This window comes from Scyliorhinus canicula, chromosome 11 (genome assembly GCF_902713615.1).
Source record: "Scyliorhinus canicula chromosome 11, sScyCan1.1, whole genome shotgun sequence".
NCBI classification, from domain to species: domain Eukaryota; kingdom Metazoa; phylum Chordata; class Chondrichthyes; order Carcharhiniformes; family Scyliorhinidae; genus Scyliorhinus; species Scyliorhinus canicula.
The window spans coordinates 42,327,640-42,342,305 of NC_052156.1; the positions used below are offsets into that span (position 1 = coordinate 42,327,640).

The following is a 14,666-nucleotide window of genomic DNA, read 5'->3' on the forward strand; positions in this document are numbered from 1 at the left end:
CATCCAGCTCCAAGGGCCTCGGGAAGGCTCCCGCGCCCATCAGCGTGCTCAGCATCGTGGCTACATATGCCCCAGCATCCTACCCCTCCGCACCTTCAGGGAGACCCAGAATCCGCAAATTCTTCCTTCTCGACCTGTTCTCCAGATCCTCGAATTTCTCCTGCCACTTTTTATGGAGTGCCTCGAGCGCCTCCACCTTCACCGCCAGGCCCAGGATCTCGTCCTCGTTATCAGAGGCCTTCTGCTGCATCTCTTTAATCACTTTCCCCTGTATCCTCGTGGTCTTTACCAGCCTTTCGATCGACGTCTTCATAGGGGCCAACATCTCTGCCTTCAGTTCTGCAAAGCAGCTTCGTAGAAACTCTTGCTGCTCCCATGACCGTTGAACCCACGCTGCCTGGTCTCCGCCCGGCACCATCTTGCTTTTTTGTGCCCGTTCTCCTCTCTTCTTTAGTGCCCCTTTTTTGACCGCGCCGCTCCTTGTCCACTCCATACAGTGCTGGGGGGACCTTACTGCCATCTTCCCACACCGGGAATCATCAACCAAGTGCCGCTGGGGCTCCTTAAAAGGGCCCAAAAGTCAGTTTTCGGAGGGAGCTGCCGAACGTGCGACCTACCCAGGCATAGCCGTAACCGGAAGTCACGGTGAGATGCTTTCACAAGTGAGAGTGTCTCAACCAAGGAGACACAGCTACAAAATCAAGGGCTGATCATTTAAAACTGAGGTAGGTAGAAATTTCTTCTTGTATAGGGTAGGAAATCTCTGGAACTCTCTGCCCCGGAGTGTGGTGGAGGTTGGATCATTAGAAGTATTGAGGTATGGTGAACCCGTGGAGGTTTAAGAACCCTGAGTAGAGGGAGTAATCTTTCTTCTTGCAAGTGTACAAGGTATACTTCAGAATCAATTTCTTTGTGATGAACCGTGAGGTGTTGGTAGGGATGGTGACAGCTGAGTACGTGGGGATTGTCAACTCGGACCACGTACCACACCCACTACAGGTTTCACTCAGCACGGGACGGGAGCAGAGGCCGGGATGGAGGTTAGACTCGTGGCTGGGGTTCTGTGATAAGTTGCGGTCGGTGATTAAGGATTACGTGGAGTTGAACCAAAATGTCCATTCTGGGAAGCATTGAAGACGCTCTCAACCTCATCCCAATTCGGTGCATATACATTCATCAGCACCACCGACATCCCCTCCAACACTCCGCTCACCATCATGTATCTCCCACCCGGGTCCTGCACTTCCTTGGCACTTACAAACCCCGTCTTTTTACTAAACAGAATGGCCACCCCCCTGACTTCTTGTCAAATTCCGAGTGAAATATCAGATCCACCCATCTTTTTCTCAGCCTCACCTGATCCCTCACGCGGAGGTGCTTCTCCTGCAGAAAGACCACCCCTGCATTTAAACTTCTCACTTACGCAAAGACCTGAGATCTCATTACCAGTCTGTTCAGCCCTTGCATGTTCCATGTTATGGGCCTTACCAGGGGCCTACGCCTCCACTCGCCTCTATTGTCCATCATTCTCCCCTACCAATTCTATTCCCTTCAATTTCGCCCTAAACTCGGCATTTCCAAGATGGCCCCCTTTTCCGCCCATGACCACGCTTCTCCTCCAACTCTGCCACGTCGCATCTCCCTCCCCCTATCTCCCCTCCCCTTCCATACACCCCTCAGCCAACCCTTGCGGCCATCTCCCCCACCTCACTTCCATTAAACAGCATGGCAGCTCCTGCCGAAGGCTCCTCCTGTCCACTCCTCCACCCTTCCCCCTCCTTCCTCCTTGATCAAGTGGCTCCCTGTGGAACTCACCCTACCCCACCCAAACAATGACACATCCAAAACCACAGGTCGCCTCCTCCAAAAAATAAACACCACCACAGGCGCCGGCGGCGGAGGGGGGAATCGCAGTCATCACAATTGGTCAAAATAGTACTTACTCCTGGCACTCGAGTACAGTACCTCAAACCTGATCCTCCGTCGACAGAGAGCCGCCTTGGCCCTGTTAAACGCAGCACACCTCTTCGCCAGCTCCGCTCTAATGTCCTGGTATATTCGGACTTTGTTCTCTTCCCATTCACAGATCCGTTTCTCCCTGGCCCACTGCCCACCCATGAAGGTTCTGCCTTCTCGGCCTGTTCTCCTGCTCCTCTACCTTTGCTCTTAATGACTTGCAAAGGTCTCGCAGGAGCCCCACCTCCACCTCTAATGCCACCACCCGATCACTGTGCTCAGACGTCACCCTCTCCATCTCCCGGATCTGCGACCCCTGTGCCTCCAAGCACTTCTCAACTCGCTCCATCGAGCCTTTCAGGGGCGCAACCGCTCCCTCGACGGCCTTCGATTGATCTTCCTGCATCTCCTTTCTTTATTGGCGGAACACCTCTTTAATAAACGTCATCAGCTGCTCCATCTGGGGTTTTCCAGCATGCAACGACTGTTCCCCCTCTGCCATCTTTCCAATTGCTACTGCACCACAGGTCTCTTCCAATTCCTTGGCCAGGTCTTTAACCTTCTTCTGCTGGGTCTGATAGGCAGTCACTTCCGAGGGGGACTTCTCTTCCACACCTTCAACTACACTTTCCCCATCAAAATTCTACCATCTTCAGGCAAAAAGAGCGCAAATCCACAGCTTTGTGTTGGAACTGCCCTGCGTGCGACTACTCACCCCATGGCCACCAGAAGTCACAAAAATCTGCAACTTTTAACTGCATTGAAAGCTATCTTCAATTTTGCTTCTTAACCTGATGAAACTCAGATTACTAACGCCCCATTGACAAATTTCCTTCTTGAGCCAGCGAAACAAGAATAGCCACTAATGCCATTCCAAGACTGACGAACAGATTTTATCATGTGAAACTAGTTCTGGTACACCATTTCTTCTTAAGGAAAAGAAAGTGTACATTCATCCCTTAATGGTCTAATATAGAAATCAGCAAGGCCTCACAGAGGATCTGAGATTGCAAATCATGATCCAGCTTTAGTGGTCAGTAAAACAGGTACAGGAATCTCCCATTGCTTGACGGAATTAAGATGATTTCCCAGTGAGTCGTGGAAATAGCATAAAATTGCGAGTCTGCAAATTGTGGGCCCACATGGATGGTGCAGCAAAACTCTAACCTCAAGAAGGAAGATAAGTACAATACAAATAACATCAACAAACTTTATCTTTTTCGATCACTGAGGTTAATTTATGTGGGAAAAGAAGAAATTTTGTTGAGAGCCTTGCACTGATAACACAACTCATGCAAGGTTTTATCTTAGGAAATTCTGGTAGTTAATCATCTTGTAGATGATGGAAGTTTCACCAATCGGCTTGATTAAAATTGAATTGAAAGAAATGTGTTGCACTTTACAAAGTTTCTGCAGTGGCAATAATTAAGACTCCTACATTGGCTCAGCTATTAAGGTCGATAGCAGAGTTGTACAAAGCAGTAACGTTTCCCGTTCTGTGATCTCAACCAGGAAAGTTGGGCTTCTACAATTGCTTTGAGTGCCTTTGGGTTAGGAGAGAGAAAAAGTGAGCAGAGCTCCCCGCCATCACTAGCCTTAAACTCCTGATGGGCATACGGATGTGTAGATGTTGATCAGGACTGGGGCAGGGTTGGTTGAGATGTCCCTACAATCAAAAATCTAACAAACACTTCAGAGTCTAGATCCCAGATAGGAACAATGCCTACTTGAGCACGGTACAGAGCACTCGGCATCATACAAAACCAAATCGTCCACGTCCTCAGGCAAGGAGAAGGGGACAGGAAACAATTGCAGAAAAAAAGTAAGAAAACATATTTGGTTATATTTCCAACACAACTAACAGTTGACAGAATCAAGCAGAAGTTAAATATGGTTTTAAAAAATCACTTATACCCAAATTCCAATCATGAAGAAATTATTGGGTTCAAGCACATAATAATTTACTTCAGCTAGCATTTGTTTAGAAGACTTTACCTGTCCAAACCGATCAAGGTATTTCATTACACAAGCAGGTCTGCTGTAATCTTCTCGCCAACCGTGACAGTCCACTAAGCGATCAGCAAAAACCCCATGGCGACCAAAGGTGAAAGAGCACTAAAGGAATCACATGATCAATAAGAATTGGCCATTGTTTAGGTAAAGCAGTAAATATCATGTCTAGGCCACCAATTACTTATACAGAGTAGTAGCCTTTGTAATGCGAGGTCTTATAAGATGGTAATATTTTAAATTGTCTCCTTTAATTCAACGTAAAATGGAGCAATGGAGAGCTGTGTGAAGACCTGCTGAGCCGGATTTTCACTCCTGAGGTGAGCAGCGCAAGGTTGAGAACTTTCCAGGCTCACCCACCCATCTCTAGAGAAAGTGCCCCGTCAGACACGATTTCTGCTCTGGGAGGGGTGGCTGTGGGTGCAGGATGGTGTGGGGGCCTGTAACCTACGGACACAGATCAGAGGCAGCCACAGGGGGTTTGTGCCATGCCGGGCTGCTTACAAGGTCTGCCTTGGTTCTCTGGAACGTTGTCCCAGTTGTTTCCATGAACTTTAGGCCCTCTAAGCCCTCCTCCCTCCCACCCTCTCACAACCCCAACCACTCCCCATGCCACTTACAGGCTCTCATGCCAACCCATCCCCCCCCAGCTAGCCTTAAACGGAGCATTAAACAGCAAAATGCAGGAACAAAGCTGGATAGTGAATGACAGCAGTGTCCCTTGAAGCTGAGTTTACTCTCCTGCCAGGCAGTTATGATTAAGATCTGCCCTCACGTTGATTGTAAAAGTCTTACATGAAATAGATCAGACTTAATATAGTCCAGGCATTGTCAAACTCGGGGGTGCGACCCTGGGTGGGTTTCGGGAGGGTCGCGGAGACGTCCGTCGCGGCGTTCCCAAGCGCATAAATCTGCGCGCAACAGCTGCAGCAGCCGGCTGTTAATAACGCAGGCTGCAGGCGGCCTTCAAAATAGCCGCAAACATGTTAATAAAAAGTGCCAGATCATCGGCGCACATGTGCAAAAGCTATGCGAATGGGCGCCGATGATCGTGCATGCATGCGCAGTACGGCTGCATTTTTTATCAACAGTCGCAGCTTTTTGTTTTCCAAGTTCGGGGGGAATGGTGTGGATTTATTCATTTCTCTTATGCATTTAATTTTTAATTTTTTCCTTTATTTTATTCTTTTTTTTACAAGTTCGGGGGGGTTTTATTTGATAAAATTTTACAGGAAAAAAATGCAGAACTTTGGGCAGATGGAGACTCCATACTTTCCGACACCGGAAGGCTTCACCTTCATCCAACAGGTTCCATTGGAGGAGCTCAAGGGACCCAAAATCATTTCCTCCATTTTTGTCAGCAGCAAACAAGGTAAGAGAAAATGGTGGGTCGGCAGGTCGGCCGGCGTAGGTCGCGAAGGTCGGCCGGCATGGCTCGCGAAGGTCGGCCGGGTTGGGTCCTGAAGGTCGGCCGGCGTGGCTCGCGAAGGTCGGCCGGGTTGGGTCCCGAAGGTTGACCGGTTGTAAAAATGGGTCCCCGGAAAATAAGTTTGAAGAACTCTGATCTAGTCCCTCATGCTCGATTATACCAAGGTATAGATTCACTAAAATTAAACTGGCTGATGTGGAAAGCAGAACATTCAGACTGGTGCTGTAGATGTTATTAGATTGGAGAAAAGCAAGTAGAGAAAAGCAAGCAAAGAATTTTACTCTTCATTTCACGCAAACTGGAAGAACAACATCTCATCTTCCGGTTAGGCACGCTACAGCCTTCCGGCCTGCACATCGAATTCAACAACTTCAGATGACCAGCCCCACCTCGACCCATTTGTTTTCATTTCATTCTAACTGTCTTTTACCATTTCTTTTTTCTTAATATACATTTAATTCCGCCCCCCCCCCCCCAATCTTATCCACCTTTCCTGTATCTTTCTCCTCTTTGCTTCCCCTTCCCCTCCCCCCACACCTACAGTTCATCCTCTGATGTTAGTTTCCCTGCTATTTGACCATTCACATCTTTTGTCCTCTCTGGGGACTGCCATTAGCACTTTTTCCCCTTGGTATCTGTGGCCATTAGCACCCGGTTTCCCTGGGTTTCTGTGGCTATGACTCATCTTTCATTCTCACTCCACAGTATAAATATTTCCCACTTTCTCTGTCTGTTAGCTTTGACAAAGAGTCATTGGACTCGAAACGTTAGCTCATTTCTCTCCCCACAGATGCTGCCAGACTTGCTGAGATTTTCCAGCATTTTCCCTTTTGTTTCAGATTCCAGCATCCGCAGTAATTTGCTTTTACTCTTCATTTGTTCTGTGCTTAAAAATAATACTGGCTACAAAATGTGGAAATGTGTTACATTTCCAGCAGTGATCACTTCAGCAAAAAGTCACAAAGCAATGACGTAGGAACTTATTTGTCTTGTCTGCCTGTAACATTGTGCACATAATTATGAATGGTCAGAGCAAATATGCTGTTTATTTAATTTTATTTATTAATTTTTGTATTTTAACTCTTTTATATCTCAGCTTTTTCTCTGCCAGTTGTTCCACTAATTCTCCCTCATTCCCACCTCCTCTGCAATTATTCCCAATTAATCAGCTAAAATAAAAATGATCCTTTGGACACATCACCCACTCACCATTCACGAGGAAAAATAAACATTGTGCTTGGCACTGAGTCCCTACATCTGGTTGATTGGCTGGCGTACAGCAATATATCATAGATCAGTGGACCCAGACCCCACTGCCAAACCCCAAACCATTCCCAAATCCCAGACCAGCAGACCCTCTCCCCGCTGCCAAGCCTCAGACCAGCAGACTCTCTCCCCTTCCCAAATCCCAGACCAGTGACCCTCTCCCAATTCCCAAATCCAAGACCAGCGACCCTCTCCCCATTCCCAAATCCCAGACCAGTGACCCTCTCCCAATTCCCAAATCCAAGACCAGCGACCCTCTCCCCATTCCCAAATCCCAGACCAGCAGACCCTCTCCCCGCTGCCAAGCCCCAGACCAGCAGACTCTCTCCCCATTCCCAAATCCCAGACCAGCGACCCATTCCCAAATCCCAGACCAGCAGACCCTCTCCCCGCTGCCAAGCCCCAGACCAGCAGACTCTCTCCCCATTCCCAAATCCCAGACCAGCGACCCTCTGCCCATTCCCAAACCCCAGACCAGGGACCCTCTCCCCACTGCCAAGCCCCAGACCAGGGACCCTCTCCCCATTCCCAAATCGCAGACCAGCAGACTCTCTCCCCATTCCCAAATCCCAGACAAGCGACCCATTCCAAATCCCAGACCAGCAGACCCTCTCCCCGCTGCCAAGCCCCAGAACAGCAGACTCTCCCCATTCCCAAATCCCAGACCAGCGACCCTCTCCCCATTCCCAAATCCCAGACCAGCGACCCTCTGCCCATTCCCAAACCCCAGACCAGATACCCTCTCCCCATTCCCAAACCCCAGACCAGGGACCCTCTCCCCATTCCCAAATCCCAGACCAGGGACCCTCTCCCCACTGCCAAACCCCAGACCAGGGACCCTCTCCCCATTCCCAAATCCCAGACCAGGGACCCTCTCCCCATTCCCAAATCCCAGACCAGGGACCCTCTCCTCATTCCCAAGCCCCAGACCAGGGACTCACTCCCCATTCCCAAGCCCCAGACCAGGGGTCCTCTGCCCATTCCCAAACCCCAGACCAGGGACCCTCTCCCCACTGCCAAACCCCAGACCAGGGACCCTCTCCCCATTCCCAAATCCCAGACCAGGGACCCTCTCCCCATTCCCAAACCCCAGACCAGGGACCCTCTCCCCACTGCCAACCCCCAGACCAGGGACCCTCTCCCCATTCCCAAACCCCAGACCAGGGACTCACTCCCCATTCCCAAACCCCAGACCAGGGACCCTCTCCCCACTGCCAACCCCAGACCAGGGACCCTCTCCCCATTCCCAAACCCCAGACCAGGGACCCTCTCCCCACTGCCAACCCCCAGACCAGGGACCCTCTCCCCATTCCCAAACCCCAGACCAGGGACCCTCTCCCCACTGCCAAACCCAGACCAGGGACCCCCTCCCCACTGCCAAACCACAGACCAGGGACCCTCTCCCCGCTGCCAAACCCAGACCAGGGACCCTCTCCCCACTGCCAACCCCCAGACCAGGGACTCACTCCCCATTCCCGAACCCCAGACCAGGGACCCTCTCCTCATTCCCAAATCCCAGACCAGGGACCCTCTCCCCACTGCCAAACCCAGACCAGCGGCCCTCTCCCCACAGCCAAACCCCCGACCAGGGACCCTCTCCTCATTCCCAAACCCCAGACCAGCAGACCCCTCCCCACTGCCAAACCCCAGACCAGTGACCCTCTCCCCATTCCCAAACCCCAGACCAGGGACCCTCTCCTCATTCCCAAATCCCAGACCAGGGACTCACTCCCCACTGCTAAACATCAGACCAGGGGCCCTCTCCCCACTGCTAAACCCCAGACCAGTGGCCACTCCCCTCACTGCCGTACCCCAGACCAGGGGGCCTCTCCCCACTGCTAAACCCCAGACCAGTGGCCACTCCCCTCACTGCCGTACCCCAGACCAGGGGGCCTCTCCCCACTGCTAAACCCCAGACCAGTGGCCACTCCCCTCACTGCCATTCCCCAGTCCAGTGGCCCCATACCCACTGTTTGACCTCACATTAAGTTTCCTGGTTCTATTTGAAACAATGCAATATCTCCCTCACTCTTCACAGCTCTTCAACTCCATCTCCTTAAATAAAACAATGGCCCATTTTCCAAGTTGTACTGCCAACAGTTAAAAATAAATGTTAAACTCTGTCCACAATTTTCTCTTCCCAGCATTGTGTACACACAAAAAATATTCCAAGCTATTTAAAATTAAAACTGCATCCCCAATCCTCACTGTTCTTCCTGCTGGGAAAATATATTGGCTTCGCAAAACTTCTATTGTAAACCAGTGCATCCTCTCATTCATTGTAACAAACACAACAAAAACTCTCCCACTAATAAATCTTGAATTTGACATTTGTTTCCTGCCCATATCAAACTTACTTCCAATTTCACAATTTTTAAGCCACACTTTTGATGTCAACAATTATAATATAAATCAGGGGGCAATATTCAATAACAGGAAATGTCTATTTACTTTTCACAATGTCATTGCTGGTCTCCCACCACTAGGTGGTGCAGTGCCAAATCAACCAGGTCCATCTGCCATTTTATTTCTTCATCCAATTTTCAGATGTTTTACACCAAAGTGTTTTTAAAAACAATTTTCAGGGCATCCAAGATCTCCAGTCCCAACCAATATATGACGGCTAGATTTCATGCCTCTGGCTACAACTTAGCTACTCCCCATTATTCTTTCCTTAATAGTAACTGGGTTGACATTGAGTCTCCATTCCATCCATTGCTGGCCAGTAGGTGGTATTACAGATACCTTTCTCCCAAGTGTGAGTTTCATTTCCACTTAAAAGATTTTAGGCCTCAAGTCTTTCACAATCCCAGAATCACAATCACAGAATTGTTATGATGCAGGAGGAGGCCATTTGGCCCATCATGTCAGCACCGCTTCACCAAAGCTGCATTATGACTTGCTGCCATTCCCCTGCCTTTTCCCTGTACCCGTGCACATTTTTTCTATTCAAATAATCATCTAATGTCCTCTTGGGTGCCTAAATTGAACCTGCCTCCATATCGTGGGCAGCACGGTAGCAAAGTGGTTAACACAATTGCTTCACAGCTCCAGGGTCCCAGGTTCGATTCCTGGCTTGGGTGACTGTCTGCGGAGTCTGCACGTTCTCCCCGTGTGTGTGTGTTTCCTCCAGGTGCTCCGGTTTCCTCCCACAGTCCAAAGATGTGCAGGTTAGGTGGATTGGCCATGCTAAATTTGCCCTAAGTGTCCAAAATTGCCCTTAGTGTTGGGTGGGGTTACTGGGTTATGGGGATAGGGTGGAGGTGTGGGCTTGGGCAGGGTGCTCTTTTGAAGAGCCGGTGCAGACTTGATGGGCTAAATGGCCTCTTTCTGCACTGTAAATTCTATGATTCTAACACTTCCAGTCAATGCATTCCAGACTGGAACCACTCATTGTGTGAAAAGTTTTTTTTCTCACATCACCTTGGTTTCTTTTGAAAATCACTTTACATCTGTGCCCTCTTGTTCTTGATCCTTTTACGAGTGGGAACCTCCCTATCTACTCTGAACAGCTCCCTCTAGATTTTGAACAGCTGTATCAAATCTCCTCTTCGCCTTCCTCTCCAAGGAGAACAGTCCCAAGCTCTCCAATCTATCTTCATAACCAAAGTTTCTTAAGCCTGGAACTATTCTTGTAAACCTCTTCTGCACTGTCTCCAATGCATTCACATCCTTCCTACAGAGTGGTGCTGAGGACTGTACACAATATTCTGGCTGTCTAACTAGTGTCTTGTGTTCATTCAGCAGAACCTCCTTGCTCATGTACTCTATGCCCCTAATAAAGGCCAGAATACAATCTGCTTTATGAACTGTTCTCTCCATCTGTCTTAGCACCTTCAATGATCGATGTGCATATATACACCCAGGTCCCTCTGTTCTTGCACTCTTTTTGGAATTTTACCCCTTATATTATATTGTCCCTCCTATAAAAATGCATCACCCCACACTTCTCCGCATTGAACGTCATCTGTCGCATATCTGCCCACTCCACCAACTTGTCTATGTTCTTTTGAAGTTCTAAATTGTCGTCTTCACGGTTTACAACACTTCCAAGATATGTATCATTGCCAAACTTTGAAACTGTCCTCTGCACACCAAGATCTATGACTTTGCAAACTTTGATTTCAATGACCCTGCGCCTCCCTTGTCATCTTCTCTCTCTAAGCTTCACCGAGTGACTAACCTTAGTGCTCACCAGGCCAGAACCAAACTCAAACAACTTGAACTCTTTATGAGCAATGAAAGTGAATATACCTTGTAGTTGCAATTCACGTGCCTGCCCCAAATCTCCAGCAACAGATAGGGACTTACATGGCTAACAGCAGGTAAACTTTCTGCCCTTGGAAATTGGGCTGAGATTAACACTGGAGCTAATGGAAGTCCCATCCTGTCACACTACCTGGAATTAATTTCTCTGTTGAGAAAAGGTCTGAAGACCATTAACAAAACAGAAAATGCTGGAAAAACTCAGTCGGCCCAGCAGCGTCTGTGGAGAGAGAAACAGAGTTAATGTTTCAAGTCCATATGACTCTTCTTCAGAGATAAAGAGAGGGGGAAATGTGATGGATTATATACTGTGTAAGAGCATGATAGACGGTCAGTGGTAGGTGGGAGCTAGCAGAGATTGCAACAAGGATGTGTAGGGCACAAGACAGGGGGACGTGTTAATGGCAGTGTGAAGGGCTATAGAAGCTGCTGGTAGTGGCACAAAGTAAGATAAAGAATGTATTCATGCGAATATAAAGGTCAGTGAAAGCAAACTAAAGTAACAGATGGCTCAGTGGGGGAAGGGGATGGGGGGTTTGCATTGGGACAAAAAGTGTTTGGCATAGGAAAAAGGGGTCAAGATGGAAGGGAAAGGTCACAGTCTAAAGTTGTTGAACTCATTGCTGAATCCTGAGGGTGCAACATGCCTAATGGGAAGATGAGATGCTGCTCCTCCAGTTTGCACTGGGCTTCACTGGAGCATTGCAGCAGGCCAAAGACAGACATGTGGGAATGAGAGAAGAGCCTGAGTTGGAATGGAAAATGACAGGAAGGTTAGGGACACGGCGGAGGAGTGGACTGAGGTGTCTGGGAAGGAGCGGTTCTTGCAGAATGTTGATGATAGGGTGAGGAGAAGATGTGGTTTGTGGTGGCATCATACTGGAGTTCACGGAAATGGCAAAGGATGATCTGTTAAATTTTTGAGGCTGGTGTGCTGGAAAGTGAGGGCAAGGGAGACCTCACCTGGGAGGGAGGGAAAGGGGCGATGGCAGAGGTGTGGGAAATGGGTCGAACCCAGTAAAGTGCCATGTCAACCACAGTGGGGGGAAGCGACAGTGAAGGAAGACATGTCAGAAGCATCATTTGTGAAGTTGGCATCATCGGAACAGATGCAACAGATACAAAAAAACTGGGAGAATGGGATGGAGTCCTGACAGGAAGCAGGGTGTGAAGAGATGTAGTCAAGGTAGCTAGGAGAATCGATGGGTGTATAGTGAATATTGATGATCCGCCGATCACCTGAAACGGAGACAAAGAGGTCAATGAAAGGAAGGGAATTATCGGAGATGGGCCATGTAAAGGAAAGAGGGATGGAAATTGGAAGCAAAATTGATACATTTTTCCAGGTCCAGACAAGAGCAAGAAGTGGTACAGATACAGTCATTGATGTGACGGAAAAAGAGCTGTGGGAGTGTGGTAGTGTAGGACTGGAACAGAGAGTTCCACAAACCCACAGAAATACAGGCATATGGATACCCAGAGCCAGACTTTTTATTTGAAGGAAGTGCAGCAAGTTAAAGAAGAAATTGTTGAAGAGAGAACAAGTTCAGAGAAGGGTGGTGAAGACCATTGTTTGTTCCTCTCACCTGCTGACAGTTTACCAAAGCTTGTTCATTCTCCATTATTACAGCCATCCTTTTAGAACCATCAGATAGGTGAACAGTAACCTGGTGAGATCAAGAAGCTTCAATTTAGACCAAAAAAAAGGAAATCTTGCAGAGTTTGTTCTCATGTATTTCAGGATTTTTTTCCTTATTTTCATCACGGCTGTGTTTTGTTAATCAAATTTGAAAGGAAAGCTTAATTTAACTAACTTAGCCATCAATATGTCTCTCCCTCTATGACAAACATCCTAAATTGTATATGCCTTCACTTAATTGGATCAAATTCTTTGGTCAACAGAGGGTGGCATGGTGGCACAGTACTGCTGTCTCACAGCGCCAGGGACCTGTGTTCAATTCAGGACTTGAGTGAGTGCCTGTGTGGAGTTCCACGCTCTCCCCGTGTCTGCGTGGGTTTCTTCTCACAGTCCAAAGATGTGCAGGTTAGGTGGATCGGTCATGATAAATTGCCCCTTACATGGGGTGTACAGGTTAGGTGGGTTATGGGGATAGGGTAGGGGAATATGCCTAGTTAGGCTGCTTTTCAAAAAGGTTGGTGCAGACTTGATGGGTCGAGTGGCCTCCTTCTGCACTGTAGAGATTCTATGATTCTATCACCTCTTTTATCCTTACAATGGGGAAAATTGCACAGGAATGTCCTGTCCACAAAACAAAAAGAAGCTCTCTAATCCAACTAATTACTGCCTCATGAGTGTATTCTCAATCATCAGTAATGGATGGAAGGTGTCATTGACAGTGTGATCAAGTGGTTCTTACGCTGCAAGAACCTACTCACCGATTCTTAGTTTGGATTCTCTTGTGGCACTCGGTGACCTTGTCAGAGCCTTGGCCAAAACCCCTTTCACCTCCCCAACTCACTCCAATTAAGTCCAGGGTCACGGTTGGCCTTCCTGCCCGGAAGCCAATTGAGGCAATCAAGTGATCACAGGAGTTCAAACAGTTTTTAAATGTGATCAGCATTTTTGCCTCCGCCACTCTTTCAGATAATTCCAGACTCCACCAGCCTCTCTTCACTCCCTTGACATCCTTCCACCAATTGCTTCAAATCTATGCCTCTTGTTTATTGAATTTGTTGCTAAGGGAAGTAAGTTCTTCCTATCCACTCTAAGCTACTCATAATATACCCCTCAATTAAATCTCCTCTCGGCCTCCTCTGTTCGAAAGAAAATAAACCCAGCCTATCCAATTTTTCCTCATGACTAAAATTCTTAATTCCTGGCAATATTCTTGTAAATTTCATCACTAATGTAATCACATCCTCCCTGTAATACAGTGACCAAAACTGTACTTTAACTGTGGGCAAACAGGGGCTGGTTTAGTACAGTGGGCTAAACAGCTGGCTTGTAATGCAAAACAATGCCAGCAGCGCGGGTTCAATTCCCGTACCGGCCTCCCTGAACAGGCGCCAGAATGTGGCGACTAGGGGCTTTTCACAGTAACTTCATTGAAGCCTACTTGTGACAATAAGCGATTATTATTATAACTAGTGTTAGGGCAGCACGGTGGCACAGTGGTTAGCATTGCTGCCTATGGCGCTGAGGACCCGGGTTCAAATCCCGGCCCTGGGTCACTGTCCGTGTGGAGTTTGCACATTCTCCCCGTGTGTGCGTGGGTTTCGCCCCCACAACCCAAAAGATGTGCAGGATAGGTGGATTGGCCATGCTAAATTGCCCCTTAATTGGAAAAAATAATTGGGTACTCTAAATTTATTTTTAAAAAAATAAAATTATTATAACTAGTGTTTAATACATTTCTAGATCAGTCTCCCTGCTCTTTTCTCTATGCCGTGGCCAATCCAGGGGCTGGTTTAGCTCACTGGGCTAAATTGCTGGCTTTTAAAGCAGACCAAGCAGGCCAGCAACACGGTTCGATTCCCGTACCAGCCTCCCCGGACAGGCGCCGGAATGTGGCGACTAGGGGCTTTTCACAGTAACTTCATTGAAGCCTACTCGTGACAATAAGCGATTTTCGTTTTTCATTTCATAATGGAAAATGGCGCAATTGCCATGTTAACCACTTTATTCACCGGCTCTACTACTCTCAAGGATCTGTGAATATGCTCTCCAAAGTGCCTCTGTTCCTCTACACTTACAGTATTCCACCATTTATTGTGTATC

The 14,666-nt window shown here is 48.1% G+C and overlaps 1 protein-coding gene across 1 annotated transcript in view; it reads right to left on the bottom strand.

The window, feature by feature from the left end:
* The window catches only part of LOC119974034, a 71,487-nt gene that overhangs the window by 41,724 nt on the left and 15,097 nt on the right, over positions 1–14,666 (bottom strand). The window contains exons 4-5 of the mRNA XM_038812854.1: positions 12,514–12,594; positions 3,952–4,071 (exon numbers count right to left, since the gene is read on the bottom strand). Coding sequence (XP_038668782.1) covers positions 3,952–4,071; positions 12,514–12,594 — 201 coding nt within the window. The remainder of the gene's footprint in view (positions 1–3,951; positions 4,072–12,513; positions 12,595–14,666) is intronic.